This window comes from Manis pentadactyla, chromosome 4 (genome assembly GCF_030020395.1).
Source record: "Manis pentadactyla isolate mManPen7 chromosome 4, mManPen7.hap1, whole genome shotgun sequence".
Lineage (NCBI taxonomy): Eukaryota > Metazoa > Chordata > Mammalia > Pholidota > Manidae > Manis > Manis pentadactyla.
The window spans coordinates 142,482,833-142,499,484 of record NC_080022.1 but is presented as its reverse complement, the minus strand read 5'-3'; the positions used below and the strand labels follow the sequence as shown (position 1 = coordinate 142,499,484).

At 49.3% G+C, this 16,652-nt stretch overlaps 1 protein-coding gene across 1 annotated transcript in view; it reads right to left on the bottom strand.

The window, feature by feature from the left end:
• SLC6A4 (solute carrier family 6 member 4) overlaps window positions 1-15,708 on the bottom strand; it is a 35,276-nt gene extending 19,568 nt beyond the window's left edge. The window contains exons 1-4 of the mRNA XM_036906256.2: window positions 15,474-15,708; window positions 3,724-4,171; window positions 1,452-1,586; window positions 814-1,033 (exon numbers count right to left, since the gene is read on the bottom strand). Of these exons, the coding sequence (XP_036762151.2) occupies window positions 814-1,033; window positions 1,452-1,586; window positions 3,724-4,066 (698 nt within the window). The 5' untranslated portion in view covers window positions 4,067-4,171; window positions 15,474-15,708. The remainder of the gene's footprint in view (window positions 1-813; window positions 1,034-1,451; window positions 1,587-3,723; window positions 4,172-15,473) is intronic.
• Between the last annotated feature and the right edge of the window lie 944 nt (window positions 15,709-16,652).

The following is a 16,652-nucleotide window of genomic DNA, read 5'->3' as shown; positions in this document are numbered from 1 at the left end:
AAAGGCCTGTGAGATGGTCTGACTGGTGAGCTGATGTGCTCTCTGATACCTCCAGGAGGTGCTACAAGCAAAAATGGACACTTGCACTGCAAGGACCAGGGGGTCACTGAGCCTTGGGAAGAGCTGGCATCGGCTCTGCCCTCCTGAAAGAGAGCGTCACACTCAGCCACCGGCCCTGGGAGAGGGCTCAGCCCAGAGGCAGATGTCCAGGTCTCTCCTCTCCTGGCTGGGATCCGACCAACCAGGCAGCATGGCCAGTATGACCGGCTTTGGGTACAAGAGGATTTGTATATTGGGTACAGGGCTTCTTCTCTGGGCTACCACTGCCTGAAATTCCAGTGTTAAGTACCTACCTACTCCAGGCACCTTCTTCCAAAGGGTAGATTCCACCATGAAGTGAACACATAGCACTAAAAACTATTTGGATAGTTTCAAATGACTGAAGGGGTAGGAGGCTTTGTTTCCATGACAGCTGGCAAAGAGGCAACCCAGGAGGAAGTGTGGTTGACAGGGGGTAACTCTGGAAAGTGAAGGCAGGGATCGGCCTGGGCACCTGGGGCAGCCTGGTATGGCACGTCGGAAAGGAGGGGGACAGCCCAGAAGGCCAGATCACGGAGCACTCAGTGGCGTCCCCAACTCCAAATCCGGCCCTGCCACTCCCTCCCTCACATTTCCCACCCTGTCCTGGTAGCTCATCCCTCAGAACCCCATCAGGGACGAGGAAGAGTCCCTGGCCCCCAGTCCCTCCTCAGAGGCTGAGCTCAGGCTGTGGCCGGCCCCTAACAGACCACCCCCTCACTTACATGCACTTACGTGTAAAATTCTTCTGCGGGAGACGTGGAGTGGAGCGTCCAGGTGACATTGTCCTCGGAGAAGTAGTTGGTGCAGTTGCCCGTGTTCCAGGAGTTCCTGCAGCTGGTCCAGGGCAGCTGGCCCGTGAAGGAGGAGATGAGGTAGTAGAGTGCCCAGGCCATGATGGTGTTATAGTAGGAGGCGATGTAGAAGGCGATGACGCAGATGGCGAACCCGATCCCTGCGGGGGAGGGCGAGCGAGGCCAAGCTTAGAGCCCAACAGGGGAGAGACAGGTGCCAGGGCGCTGCAACAGGGCGAGGCGCTGCCATTCCCTAGGACTCCGGGAGGCACTGGAGAAGTGGCAATGTGGTGAATTCCTTATATGGATTTATTTGCTAGCCTGCGTGTTTTAGAAAATGTGTGTGTGCTGCTAATGCTTCAACATTTTTCTATTTATTTCTTACTTTTAACTGCTGTTTATTCTGTTTTCCTTTCACAATCTCATACCACATGAGCAGTCAAACAACTACTGAAGCCCTCTTCCAGGGATGCCTAAGGCCTGACTCCAGGAGACCGTCGCTAGCTCCTGCCCACTGATGGAGACCACCACCTCCTCAGAGGACCCACTCACCCCTGCCCACTCAAGCCTTTTAGCTACCTTTGAAGATTGGGCAGATTTTCTTCCATATGGAGATGCATCCATTCCGGTGGTACTGGCCCAGCGCAAGCTCCATGTAGAAGAGCGGGATGCCTCCGAAGACGGCCATGATGGTGTAGGGCAGCAGGAATGCCCCTGAGGCAGATTAAAGACGTGTCACTCCCTGCCCGCAGCCCCCAGACAGCCCAGCGAATCAGGACGGCAGGGGTCACCTGAGCGTCAGGAGGCCACCTGTGCCAAGCGGCCTCCCACGGTGCTCCCCTGGGCTCAGTGTTCTGCCAGAAGTAGCAGTAGGCGGAATGGAGCCAAGACTCAATGAAGGAGGCAGGGAGTAAATGGAAAGAAAGGGGCTGGGGGAGTCAACAGAGAAGTCATGGGGACCAGTTCCACTTCTGACTGCCTGGACGACCCTGTGCTACTTCTCTCAGAACCTCCACTTCTTCTCCTGTAAAATGACAGGGCTGAGGGCTGAGGTTCCCAAACCCAGCCACGTATCATAATCAGTGGTGAGCTGAAAAACACCCAAACATCCCCTGAAGCAGAAGCTCTGGATGTGGGTATGACACAAGTTTTCGTGCTCCTCAGGTGCTTCTGATGCAACCAGCACATGGACTAGAGTTTGGGACCCTTGGACATGTCCCCTGTGACACCCTGTACAACAGTTGCAATAATCCAACTGAATTAGTAGCTTTGCTCATCCATATAATCTGCAGCTCCAGCACTGGATTATTGGTAGTTGGTTGTATTTCCATAATTCCATGGAGTCAGAAAAGCCCCTTCTTGGGCCACCTGTGCAAATGTGGCTGCAAAGGGTAGTTTGTCACAGAATGAGAAGGCGGGGAGCTGCTGTGTCAGTGGAGACACTGGTGTCTCTGGGCTCTCATGGCTGTGGCAGAATTTGGGAACACCAAGTTTGGGGGCTGCTCACCTGCAGCCTGAGGTTTAGGCCACAGGGTGGGTCATCTATGATTTTCCCTGATAACTTTCCCTCCCATAAAGTGCCTTGAACCTAGAAACCTGAAGGCATTGAAACTCAGAAAAGTCCCACCTAATTTACAATCTGGCTTGAGAATAAGAACCACACTTTGTTCTCAGGGTGGCATTTGTCCAAAGGGTTTGCTTGATTGGCTTTACAGTAGCCAATGAGTGTAAGGGACATATCACCTGTGACCCAGCCCCTCATATAAGGCTCAGGCCAAAGGTGCATCCTCCCAAGCTGGAGATAAGATGATTCCAACTTCTGCACCTCCCAGCCAGGGAGCACCTGGCTTCCTGGAAATGCCTTTCTAGCTCCATGGACCATGGTGCTTAAAAGATGTAGCAAATTCAGGCAAATCTGTGTCAGGCCATGGAGCAGACACAAATGAATTAAGCTCCAAACCTCATATTAGCTGCCTTCCCAAATCTGTTGCCAGAACTCCTGTCAAAATGTGGACTGATTTGGACTCCCATTTCTCATCCTTTCCCTATTCAGATGACAAGTCCAGTGTCATCCCAGAAGCCCCATACCTCCTCACTCCTCTCTCCTGCTCTACTTTCTGGGGCTCCCATATTCAGGCCTGCAGTCAGCTACTATTTTTGATAATCTACAAGTTAACTCCTCTGGAAGCGTTAGGGGTAGAAAGAGAAACAAGAATTAGTCTCTGGCTTTAAAAATCTTAACACTCTTTTAGGAGATACAAGGTATATCCATGTATGGTCTGGGATTGCATTAACAGCATGCTGTGACTAGGTTCAGCTCTGTATCATGGCCAGATTGTAACTTAAGACTCTGGACCTGAGCTGACACCCTTCTCTGACCTCACACAGGTGCAGAGGCCCAGGAGGGCCTGGGTCCCTGGAGCCACTTGCCAACTTTTCCTTATGCAGATATAACATGTCAGGACTCCCGAGCAGAGGTGCCCGCAGGGGTGAAGTCACTCAGCACCGCGCTGCTGCCTCCCCCCTCCTCATTCTGTTTGGTGGAGAGCAGAGCTTGGCTAAGGCGGGGGTGCGAAGGGACTCTTCCACAAATGAAGCACTAGTGATGCTGAGAATCTGGTGAGGTGCGGTTTGGGGAAGCTTTCATGCAATTTCATAACCTAGAAAGCCTACAAGATCCTGACTTCAAGTTTTGGCTTAGTGGAGATCTGTCTTCTAGACTAGCTTTGAAGTCTAAGCAATCATCTTCTCAGACTCATATCAGTTAAACAAGACAGAAAAGACATGATTTATCCTCTGGCCTCCCAAGAGGATGTACAGACCACCCCCACTTGTGGCCCATGATACTGACCCCCTCCATTCTGGTAACATATGTAGGGAAAGCGCCAGACGTTGCCCAGGTCCACAGCATAGCCAATGACAGAGAGGAGGAAATCCACCTTCTTGCCCCAGGTCTCCCGTTCCCCTTGATGAACCTCGGCCACTAGGGTAGTGGTGGCAGCTGGGATGGAGCGCTGAGTGTCATCTCCTGCACCAGGGCTCGGGACCGCTGAGTACCCATTGGAGATTTGGCTGGACCCTGCCTTATCCCCAGGGGCAGGGACACGCTTCTGCAGAACGCCGTTTTCCTGACAATCTTCTCCGTCCTTACATGCTGACAGCTCCTTCTGGGAATTTAAGGGTGTGGTCTCCATCCTGCCGTCTAGTAGATGGTACTGACGCCCATCTGCCAAGGACCTGAACTTGGTGCTTAGGTCTGTGGATCTCCTCCGAGCTTTATATCAATGGGATTGAGAGCTCTGTTGGAAAGGGACACAGAGAAAATGGAACGGAAGTGGCATTTTACTTGTTTTTGGTATTAACTCATCATACCTCTTAAACTACACTCGTCAGTAGAATTACAAAGGCATCCGTTAAATGTGAGACATTCTGCTATGTAAGCGTCAATAAAACCAACGGTGTTTTTCAACCTATACAACACATCAGATAATAATCAATTAATTTGAAAAGGAAAAAACAAAATGACAAAACAAAAATAGCAGATCGCCAAGGTCTTACACAGGCTCTACTTCACAAAACATTGACCTCACTTGGAGGGCTGGAATCTCACCCTGGAGTTTACCAGTAACTCAGTAGAGGGCTCACTTCCACAAAGCTTCACAGAGCACTTACTTTGTCCTGGATACTGTGCTGCAAACAGAATCCCAAATGAAGCAGCAGATAAATGCCTGCAGCTAGATGAGGACGGTCCTCTCCATCACTTAGGCTGAACTCACAGTATATTTCATATGAACTATAAATATGGCTTAAAAAGGAAAAAGAGCACAGGAGGCGGGAGCAAAGACCACCCTTGGTGAGGCGCCCCTAGCTCCTCAGCTGCAGACCCTTCCCGTCTCTCTGTAGTCTAGCGCTTAGAGACCTCTGGGCAGATGCTGGCTGCTGCTGGCTCCCCTTTCTACTCCCCGTGATGTCTCTGCAAGTCTGATGGCCTTAAACGGCACTGTCACTCCAAAGCAACCCCTAAGGCTAATCGACCTGTTATCCTGAACAGTGGGCAGGCGGGGTCACTTCCAGTCCTCGCCGGGAGAGCTGGGGAGAGGAGCACGGAGGTTCCAGGGGCTGGCGTGGCTGGTGTCTCTGTCCCTGCACAGGCCGGAGGGGTGCTGGGCCAGGGCCACCATGCCTTCGCATCACTGCCGTGGGCCGGGCTACAGCAAAGGCAGCTAAGCTCTGGACATGGAGGTCTGAGACATCAAACATGGGGTAGAAATCTGAGCTTCCTGGACTTTAAACCCATGGACGGTTGTAAACCAGTAAGAAGCCAAGGCCTTTTAGCTATCTTCATTTCTTCTGGGCCTAAACTCTTGAAACAATGTGGGAGTTGAAACATGTTTCTGCTTGGCTCAGATCACTTCATACCTTTCCAGAAATAAATGTCCAGGGATGACTGCAAAGATCTGAGACAGTCAGAGGATGGCTGAGAATTGGTAGCTCATAAAAATGACAGTGTATGTCTCCCACCCATTTGGGGCTTTCAATGACTACAGCTTAACTATCCACATGTGGAAATGTGAAGACAAAAATGTAGTGAGTAAAAAATTAGAACACAAATAGATTCACACTGATGACTATGCACATAACTATTGGCAAAGATTAGAAATGAAAACACCAGGGATGCAAATAATTAAAGTTTTGTGTTCACTGAGTTCTTTTTTTCTATAAAAGTAGAAAACAAAAATTTAAAAGAGATTGACTATTGCCAGAAATATCACCAAAACAAGAGAGGAATCAGCTCTATAGAGCTGTGTGTGTGTGTGTGTGTGTGTGTGTGTGTGTGTGTGTGTGTGTGTGTGTGTGTAAAGGGATGAGGAGGTGCCCTAGATTCTATCCTATCTACCTATTTGGTCCCCCCACTCCTACCCTGGGCTCAAGGATTCAAATACTTCTCATAGAAGAATAAAAATTTCTGACAGTGAAGGGTCTACATCAAACCCCAATCTTCTCATCTTCGTACTGCAGTCCAGCCTCCCCCTGCTCCTCCCTTCCCTGGGACCTCAACTGGACTTGATGGACTTTTAAAATAGCCACACATCCTCTCATCCACCATAAGTAACCACTTACCAGGCTAAGGGCTTTTTTTAAAGTTTTTTTTTTGTCAAGAGATGATGGGATGTCAATGTGCTTAAATACACAGCTAAATTAAACCTGAACTTGACAGTGTCTGCTCGTGTTGTTTGAAGAAACTCCTCTTCTGTGCTTCTCTCCAGCCTCTATAACATGTTTTCCACAGTAAACACTGGAGAGCTTGAAGACCAGGTGGCAGAGATACAGAGTGTCACCGCACGTGGCCGTACGGCACTCGGCTGGCAGAGCCGACCCGTGACCAGGGGCACCCCCTTCCCTGATCTTTCTCCATCTTCAAAATCAAATGAAATTAAATGTAGGAAATTTCTGTAGGAACTTCTATCTTTCACACCAAAACTTTCCTCTCCCTTAAACAGAAGCTCAAAGAGCAGTTGCATCACCCAGCTGTTCTCTGGCTGGCTCGCCACGGTCTGCGGGGGGAGTGTCATCCTCTGAGGAATACACTGGGGCGGGGATAAACCTTTGCCATGCTAGTGGCCCCATCACCTTCCTGCTGCAGACGCCCCGTGATTTCTCTGTACTTCATTTGCTTTCTCCTTTCGGGCATTCTGCAGGGCAGCTGCAAAACATGGTGGTGAACCTTAGGGGCAATGTGTGTCCTTCCAGACCTCAGCACGAACAGCTCCTAGAAGAATAATACACTATTCTCTGCTTTTGTTCTGAGCATTACAAAGATCTTGTTTCCTAAGATATCCCCCAGCTCTTAAGAAAAAAATTTATCAAGAAGCTGAAATGGCCCAAGTCATTCTTATGACCATAAGAGCATCTCTCAGCCGACTCATGACTTCAGGTCGCTTCTCCCCAGGGGCTGGGCTCTCCCCACCCAGCTCTGCTCTCTTGGTTCTCCTATAGTGCTCCCACCCGGATCACAGACATAGGGGTGCAAAGAGAGAAATTACAGCCACTGGAAGCCACCAAACAGGCAGGAGACACACATCTCCTTTAGTTCAACTCCCTCCTCTGCCTCTTCCAATTAGAAGCAGACTCTTCCCAGTTACTAATGGATCAGCCTGGCCTGGGCCCCCTTCTGCCTGCAGGATGCTGCCTGTGGGTCCTGGACTCCTTTCCCACTTTTTTGATTCTACAGAGCACTGACCAGCTTTTTCTCACAGACTAGCAGATAATGGCTGAGAGCAGGCTGGCCCAGGAATATAGAAATAAGAGTGGTTGCAAAGGTTGGTTTCTGAAAATGCTCTCTGGAAAGCTTTCTTTTATAAAAGGTATTTTTATCCTGCTGAGTAGAAAGATTGCAAACGAGGTCATATTATAGCTGTGACCTCCTCAAAGCATGCTTTGAGTTTTTCATGGCCAGAAAAAGCTCCAGAAGCCTTCCTTTGCACCTTGAGTGTGTGCAGCTGTCCTAGGCTGAGCAGGTGACAGGCTGTGGGTGGTGCCACGTGACCAAGCCCCTCGGTGGGACCACACACTGGCACACAGCAGCCTCATCCCCCTTGTCTCTACACACGAGCGGTAGCAGAGTGGTACAGGTGACGGGTTGAGTCCACTTTCTGTTTACACTCCTGCTTCTTCTCGGCCCCAGAGCTGGGCTAGTTTACTCCACCTCCCCCCTAGCAAAAGGGGTTGCTTCTATTTAAACTTCTCCTGATCAAATCTCCATTCCTCTTTAAACAAACTCTGCCTCTGTAGCCAGGGGAACCGGTATTTGAACAAGTATGTAATTATAGTGATTAGTCATGAAACCACCCAGGCCTTTGGAAATGCCCATGACCCTCCTTGTCTGTTTGACACCCATCAGCACATTCTATGCAGAAATGCTATAGAAATTCTGAACTTTGACTTCACATATCGACATCTAAGTGAGTTCATTTCTCAGGACACTCAATTTTCATTTTCAAAAACAAAACAAAAGCCAGCATGAATGTGTTTACCACTGAGATAAGATTAATTATAGATCATATAGCCAAATGGCAATTTGCATTCTTATTCAGAGAGGAAGTCTGAAGTTGCCAAGACACCTACCCAGGATGAGAGGAGCTGCAGGCTTGGGTGCCTCCTGGCACAGCAAACACTGAGCCTGGCCCTCTGCCATGGGGCAGCACTGATTCAGCAAAGGTGTGTATTCCTACTATGTGCAAGGCTCTTGGAGACAAGGCAGGCACAGTCCTGCCTTTATGGGAATTCATGGGACAAGGCCAAAACCTGACTGGGGAGAAACAACAGTGCCTGTACTTAAGGAGGGACAGGCTGGTGCTGCTTCTAAGAGCTGCTGCACATCCTGTGGTAAACAGATTTCTGCTGACTTGATGCCACCCATTTAGACCCCTCACATTGCTAGCTCCAAAGCTGCCCTTGGGTTTTAATAGTCTTCCTTTTGCTGCTAGTACACAGTACACAGTTTCTGTCCCAGGACGCTGGCCTTTAGTCTGCTCTGGCTCACAGTCTCTCCAGTATAAGATGGCAGTTCATATCTGTATTTGCTGAAGGGACTGCTGAGGTCTCTGATGTGTGCAGTGTCACAGGTCACAAGCCACAGAGACTCCTGGCTCACCTTGCCAACAAAATAGAGAGACTTCGTGATATGAATGGAGGAAGTAGAGAAAAATCGGCTTTTTTTTTTTACATAGGGATGGAAATGAACTCTCCTGTCAGAGCCATCTTCTTATCCAAAAAATTTCTTGTATGAGACAGTTTAATTTTTGTGGAGGAATTAGATAGGCTAAAATCATCAGGGCCGTTTGGGCCAATTACCACAAGAAAGGAAAAGGGTCTCTTGTCCTGAACTTTCCCTGAGTGAAAGAGGATAGCTTTGAGCTTCTCTCCACACACAGCGTAAATCTAGAGGATTAGCCTTTAGTGGTGGAGTGGAGATCACTCCAGAGGATGCACAAAAATACAATGGATTACTTATTCTGACTTTAATTAAAATAATGGATTTGGCATGGATGGGCATAAAGAACTCTCCTCGAGTGAGCACGAACTTCGGAGCCTAGACTAATCACCTTCCTGGGGCCTCCTTTACTAGTTCTTGTGTGTCCACGACACACGGCTCTCCTGTCTCACAGGTCTGCACTGGAATCCCAGCTCCACGGCCAACTGGCCCTGTGGCTTTGGGCAGGTCACTTAACCTCTCTGAGCTTCCATTTCCTCACATTTAAAATCAGACTATTAAAATTCCTACTTGCATAAGGCTGTTGTGGGAATTAAGGTATGACAAATGCTTAACTCAGTATCTAGACCATGCAGAGCATCAATAAAAAACAATGATTTAATGGCCACTAGGCCACCATACATATGCTACACATTCTGCTTTTCCACTTCACACCCCAGTCAGGGAAACTGAGGCCCACAAGGTAAGTAATTTGTAGCCCACACCCAATGAGTGGGCAGCTTGCCAGAAGCCAGGACCTCCCTGCCTTCCCCGGGCCCTCACTGGCTCACCCTTACTCCTCTGGCTCAGTAGCTTGGAGTCACCGGGAAACCTGGAGACAGATTCCTGGGCTGCTCCCCCCAAGATTCTAATTCAAGAGATCCCTGTGGGTGCTGAATTTTTAACAAGCACCCCAGGTTATCAGAGGTAGGTGGGCTACTGAGCATGCCCAGTGTGGCCCACCCTGCCCCTTTGCGTCCCCTAATTAACCTGCATCCTCTGAGGCCAGGTTAAGTTTTATCCACCTCCTCCCTGAAGCTTTTTCTCACTCTCACCACCGCAGCCAAAGATGATTTCCCACTATCTACATAATTACTCAATTGTCATTCATCATGATTTGATTATTGTGTATCATTAATTATTCTTTTATAGGCATGTGCTTTGCATCCCCCTGGAAGCTGGGCAGAGCTTATACATCTCTGTGCTCAAATACTTGCTGACCAGTGTGGGCACTACACAGCCCCCAGCACGGAGGGTCTATTTCAGGTTTTCTGGGCTCTGGGCCCAGGGAACTGAAGCTGCCGTGCTGGCATTTTTAAGGCTCAGGTGAGATCTTACTCCTTCCCCGGGGTCCCATTCTCAGGGGTCCTGCGCCTCCTCACTCCTCACCCAGGAGGAAGGTCTGCTGTGCATCTTGCTGACAGAGGAAAGACTGTTACAGCAACTATTTTAATGGACTATGGACTGGAAAAGACTGACATGTCTGGGATTAGTGAAGAGGCTGGGTTGTGCTTTCAGACTTTGAAACAAGTACCTGCAGGCACACCCATCAGCGGGCTGTGCTCTGCATGTTCATCTGTGAGTTGTGTGATTGGAACTGAGAACAATTTTTTTAACCACAGAAATAAATCTTGTAAATGGTGGTTAGCCTCCTAAACTAGTTTACAAAATCCTAGTTTTATCGTAAAATACTAGAACATCTAATATGCAAGCTGTAGAACACAGCACTGCAAGCAGGGGTTGGGGGCGTGACATGGAACTGATAAGTTATGTATTTATTTATTTGAATATTCTTTCTAATTCTTGAGTAAAACTAAATTTAAGTAGAGAAGGACAAGGAAGAAGAGAGACTCTTGTATAGATTCTGTGGAGGGGGCCGCACCTCTGAAAAGCTTTGCAAGTTGATGACGTGAATTCCTTATAACATTTAACTTCACAATTTGGCACTTTTTGCAGAAAACAAAACTGCTTTCACTCTATTGCTCTAGTATGTTTCAGCGTGGACAAAGCCAAGAAAGAGATTTGGGAGCAGGCTCTTTGTCAGATTAGGCAGGATTAAGAGAGTCAGTTACACTTTCCAAACTCTCCTTTGTGGTTACAATGTGATTTATGCAACAAATAGAAATCAAGATAAAAAAGTGGGAGCGTTTCCAAACACAGATTTTCTTTTCCTTTATACAAGTGTATTACTAAGATTACTTTTGTGGGAAACAGACGTGGTTAGACCCATGGAGAGAGCCGAGAGAGGGAGAGGGGGAGAGAGAGAAGCAGCCCCAGGGAGAGGGTGTTAATGAGAGGATGGTCGGTTCCCTGTGGCAGCTGAACAAGGTGGAAGAGAGAAGGGAGGAGAAAGGCATTTGCAGGGGAATTAAATAAAGTGTGAGTGGTGACAATGGCAGGAAAGGAGAACTGGACCCTTTCTCTGGGTGGAGCAGGAAGTGGGGGAGAACGAAGTTGGAAAAAAAGCAACAGAGTTGGTGTGGGGCATGGAGTCCACGTGTGGCCACCTCTTCAGCCATAAAATGTTTGTGACTTGGGTGATATTCCTCAAAGGCACCTATGCTCTTAGGTCAAGGAGTTCCAAAATGTACTTTACAGTGAGTCAGTGAGTCACACACACACAGTTTGGGAACATTCATGAAACATCAGTTCATCGTTACGCAGTATTGATCTAGTTCTCGGATGCACTGACATGAGGGCAAGAGACAGTTTACGATCCCAGGAATTTACTGTCTTAAAAAGAAACCCTCTAGGCTAAAAAGGCCATGAGATAGAGGGGGATATTTGAATATAAGCTACATATTTGATAACAGTATTTTATCAACGTTGAGTTTCCCAAGCATGATAACAGTGGGGCCCTGGTTACATAGGAGAGTGGCCTTTTTCTTAGAAGACACAGACTGAAGTATTTAGGAGTAAAGTATTTGCATGTCTGCAAATTCTCAAAGGTTCAACAAAAAAGTTATATTCATATATAGTATAATAACTACATAATCATTTCATATACATGTGTGTCTAATTATACGTATCACATATGCAAAAATTAGATACGTGTGTAATTAGAGAGAGAGTGCACAAATGTGGCAAAATGTTAACAACTGGTGAATCTGGGTGAGGATTCACTAGACCATTTCTCTACTTTTTTTTTCTCCCTGACTTTTCAGCTGAAATTTTTCAAAAGAAAAAATTTCAGGGGGCTAAATAACTCTAGCCCTGCAAGGAGCTGGGAACCCTCTGGTCTGTCAAAGCTCCCTGCCACAGGGGTACAAGGGCCTGGAACTGCCCATCTCCTCTCTTCCCCAGGCTCTTCCCTCCCCTTTCCTCCCAGCCTCTCTGCAACAAGGAAAAGAGCCAGCTAACTTGATTAGAATTTAAAAACAACACACCCAGGGGAGAGAAAAGAACAGAAGGGCAGGAGACTGAAGCTCCAGGCCTGGCTGTGTCCTCAGGGCTGGCCAGCGCCTCAGTGAGCTAAAGCAAGCCACAGACAACGACGTGGGGCAGGTCACCTCCCACACACCCTTTCTGCTCACCCCTCCCTAATTCAAGGGCATCCCTTAGGGAAAAAATTTCAATTTATTTTATTTTCATTCAGCAACTCAGTAGCAAAGGGGGAAAAGAAATGTTCTTTTTCCTCGAATATACGCAGAAAGATCACACACAAACAAAAGAAGGCAAAGGCCCAGTGACCCACCCACCAGCCTCCAGCTCTGGATTCTCCCAGAGCACACAGCTGTCTCCCCCACATATGCTGCTTGGCCGTGTTCCAAGCTTCCTCACCTCTTCCCTCCCTGCCTCCCATAATGAACTGAAGAACTGGACCTCAGGATCCTAGGAGTCCCTCCCTGTGCCAGCTGGCACTTGTCAGTGCCTGGGGCCCCTGGCCACCGAGCTGGCCTGGGGACATCACCTCCATGTCTCCACATTGCTGGGGTCCACCTCTTGCTCTGCCATCCAGGGACTTCTGGGGTTAACGGAGGGCTAACCAGTCCTGGCTTTTCAAAAGCCTATGGCTTAAACACCCACTAACAAATATGCTCGGTCCAGGTGTCCAGAGGAGCAGCAGGAAAGAAGTAAATCAGGCAGTCAGGCTGCCTCACCGGGGCCTTATCTCTACTCATTTTGTCACCCCCATTAGACACAGGGCTGGAGCAACAGGCACTTGGTTTGCAAACGCCTTGTGACATTCGGTGAGTGAGCACTCACCTCCCCCAGTCACTGCTGGCTGGCACAGGGTGGCTGGGGGGAAGCCGCCTGCGCAGACACGTTCCTCGGAGACCATCACCGACTGCAGACCCAAGACAGTACCACGAGCCCTGCCCAGAAATATAAGGGCTTTGGTGGGTCTTGGGCTTACCCTAGAAAAGCAGATCACCCCTCTGTCTAAAGAAAATCATTTATGTCAGGTTTCTTTTAAAGTTTTGTCTAGTTTCCAGCTGGGTCCCTCCTAGAAAGGTGGTGGTTTTCTTCCCTTAGGTGCTATTTTGCCCAGTTAAGCCCAGGAACTGATTGCCCCCAAGAGCAGGGTGAGTCAGTTTCCCTCGCTCTGGGAATGGAGAAATGGGGTGCTTCATCGGATCCTTGACTCCATGCCCAGGCCTGTTGCATGGAACCTCCTCAGCAGGGGTGCAGCCGGCTGGCAACAGCTCAGGGACTGGAAAGAAATGGGCCCGATCCAAATCTGTACTGCCCAGGGGCGGTTTCTACTGACCACACCCTGGGCAGGTTGCAAAGGGGACCCCGGGAGTTGGGGGAACTCAGGCCCCTGGTGGTGGGATGTGGTTGAGGCTCACGACTTGTGCCTGTCAGAGTGCAAAGCCTCCACCTTAGAGCGGAACTCAGAGAGACCCAGAGGACCCTGGGGTGACAGCAACATCTGGGTCAGAGAGTCCTGGCACATGGGCATTTTGCGGCATCATTTCAACTCTTGTTTGCTTAAAGCAAAGGTTACAGTCACAGTCACAGAAAGAGGAGGAGGGGACGTGGACATCACGTTAAGCAGGCCCTCTCTCTGACTGCAGCTGAGGACTGTGAGCCCAGGAGAGGGATGTGTGAAGAACTAAGGTCTGAGGTATATTCTTAAACCGGCAGAAAAATGACTGTATAATTTTCCCTTTGGTCATCCAGGAACCTTTATTAAAACAGTCAAGTCATGACCATATCCTGTTGAAACATTAAGCCAAATGAATCTTCTTCAGGCAGCCCTGCCTTTCTTCTCTCAAATTATACTTTTTGATGAGCATCAAGAAGGAACTGCCACTTACTGGCTTAATTTCTGGAAATACCCGTGTTTCCCTTCAGAGGAGGACAGCCAGAATGTGTCTGCAAGCCTGCTATAAGAGAGGACCCCTCCACCCAAGCACCCCCTCACACTGTCACCTCAGCCATTTGTCAGACTCTCAACATGCCTCTCCAAGTTTCATCAAAATGCTCAGACAACTCTAAAAAAAATCCCTAAGGAGGAATTTCTGGGGTTTTGCAGATTCCATTAAAAGTACATTATTCGGTCGGTGTTCCCACCCCACCTGCCCACCCCTAGTGTATATATTTCTTAAGCAAGGAGACTGAAAGAAATGGGTTGGAATATTGGTGCTGGTATTACAACTCTGACATGCCCTATATGGACCACCAGTGTGGAGGAGACTTCTGAGTAATTATGAAGCAGTCTTAGTGTGCTCTTATTCAGGGTCAGTGAAAAAGAAAATCCCATGCCCGAAATGGCTTATTTGCACCAGCCCAAGAACCTGCCTCTCCTCCCTGCTGGAAAAAGCCCCCCCACCCCCCAGCCTGTGTTTGGAAAACCAACCTGTGGGCATCAGTAGCTCCACACGAAACAAGTAATGGGACAAAGAATCAAAGCTGGTGTTTCCCTCCACTCCTAGAAACCTAAACTCTAATGCTACTTCATTGTGCTCTGCCGTTTTCTTAAACACAAACCCCAATGTTGCTTTCTTAGACATTTTCCCCATGTAACTGAAGGCAAAACATTGAATATTTGATCTCGTCTTCCCCATGAAGGAGCTAGCAGGCTCATAAATAATCCATTGACCTGATTCATTTTTCTGGAAAAAACAGATCACCCAAAAGATACACACAAGCTTTTGTCATGTCTGACTCTTAGAAATTCTATCCCTCTCAAATTCTTTAGAACCCCAACTGAAAAAACAAATTCATTATTCAAAAGACCCAGTGCAAAAGGAAACGTGTTCCTTGGTGTTCTTCAGCTCCAGAGAGATCTCTCAGACATGTATTTGAATGTACACATTTTTCAAGCAACCGATGGTTACACTCTTCAACTGTAAAACAGCTCGTGGGAGTTTGAGTTTCCCATCAATTCTGAAGGGGCCTGTGAGAGGTCTGAGCGAGCATCGCTCTGCCAGAGAAAACCGCCCAAGCCTACCAAGACTCGCCCAACTTAGGTGTCATTCAGAGATTTCTCTAGATATTTGGACATTTATGTCAACCAGACCCTCCCTGCAGAAATGGTTTTGCATAAAACCACTTGCATGCCAGGGAGATAAGTCAAGATCAAACATAAGCCTTGGGTTGAAACTGAAGTAACTTTTCCAAAGCGCAGGACATTTTGCTTAAGACCCTCTCTACAAGGTCTTCCTCTGGTACTCAAGACATCAAAAGCCCCAGCATGCAGTAGACAAAGGAGCCCTCCACAGCCCGCTGGTCGCTCCACGGTCCTCTTGTCCCTCGGCCCGCCTGCTGTCCACACCCGTGCTCACGGGGAGGGCGGCAGCAGAGCCCACCGCACAGGCGCCCCAGTGTTTGGCGAGGCAAAGTGGGGTGAAGTTCTGCAAAGAAGTGTGCATTAGAAGCCGGAAGGGACGCTCACCCACCTGCCGGCCGTCGGTGGGGAGGCTGGCCCGGGCTCTGCGCGGCGGGGCGACCCTCGCGCCCTCGAGGCCCCGGGGCGGCCGCTGCCTGTGCCGCAGCTGGCGCCCGCGCGGCCGTATTTGTACTCGCGTTCCCTCACATGGTCTGATCTCTAGATATCCGCCGCCAAAGAGCTCTTTAAGAATTTTTGCGTCACTTTGAGCTGCACAAACTTTACGTTTCCAGGCGGCCGCGGTTCCCGGGGTGGGGGCGGGGCTGCGCGGCGTGAGGAGGGGGCGCGGGGGCGGTGCCGGTGGGGTGGGGGGAGAATCCGCGACCCACCGCCCTGGGAAGCTGGGGAGCCCGGGCCGGGGGGCGCTGGCCACGGCGAGCCGAGCCGGGAGTTCTAACTTTCCGGCTCTTGAACCTTGTGGGGACGGGGCCGCTCCACGGCGGGCAGGTGTATTTCCTCCCCTACCAGTTGCTCTCCAAACTTTACTTAGGTGTCCGCTCAATGTCACTTCCTCAGTGCGCGCTCCCTTGACCACTGCCACCTCCTTGTCACCCACATACGAATCCGGCTCTATTTTCCGCCCCAGGACTTAGCGCTGTGCGGTCCCTGAGTGTTTCTGGCTCCCCCTCTGGGATGGGAGCTGGCCAGGAGGGACCTCGTCCACTTCCCGGCCATCCCCAGGGCCTCCGACGGTGCTCACCAGGGCCCCGCCTAGGGGCTCACAAGAGGTACCTGCAGAAGGAACGAATATATGCAGAATTCTTTCTCATTTTGTTACCCAGCCACAGTTGGGAGCAGTATCAGAGCCCAAAATGGGTATGCCTGTGGGGCTGGGGCAGTAAATGAGTTACTACAGATTTTAATTACCAAAAGCTGATGGGGAAACACGTGAGTACATTGCTTTGGCAATTTTTAAAAAAAGGTTTAAAAAATGAATTTGATGTTTTTAAGTTATCTTTTCAGTAAAATTATTCTTTACATTTTTTAAAAGAACAGTGGCAGAATTTACTTCGGAACGCCCCTGAGGCAGAGGCGGGGGGACGCGGGCTAACCTGCCCGCCTCTCCCCAGAGTAGAAGCAGAAGGCGGGGAGGGGTTACAGTCCGCGGCCCCGTTGCTCTCGGAGGAACTGCACCGGAAAGCGGAGCACACTCCAGCTGAGCTGAGCCGGCATCTGGAGGGACGAATTC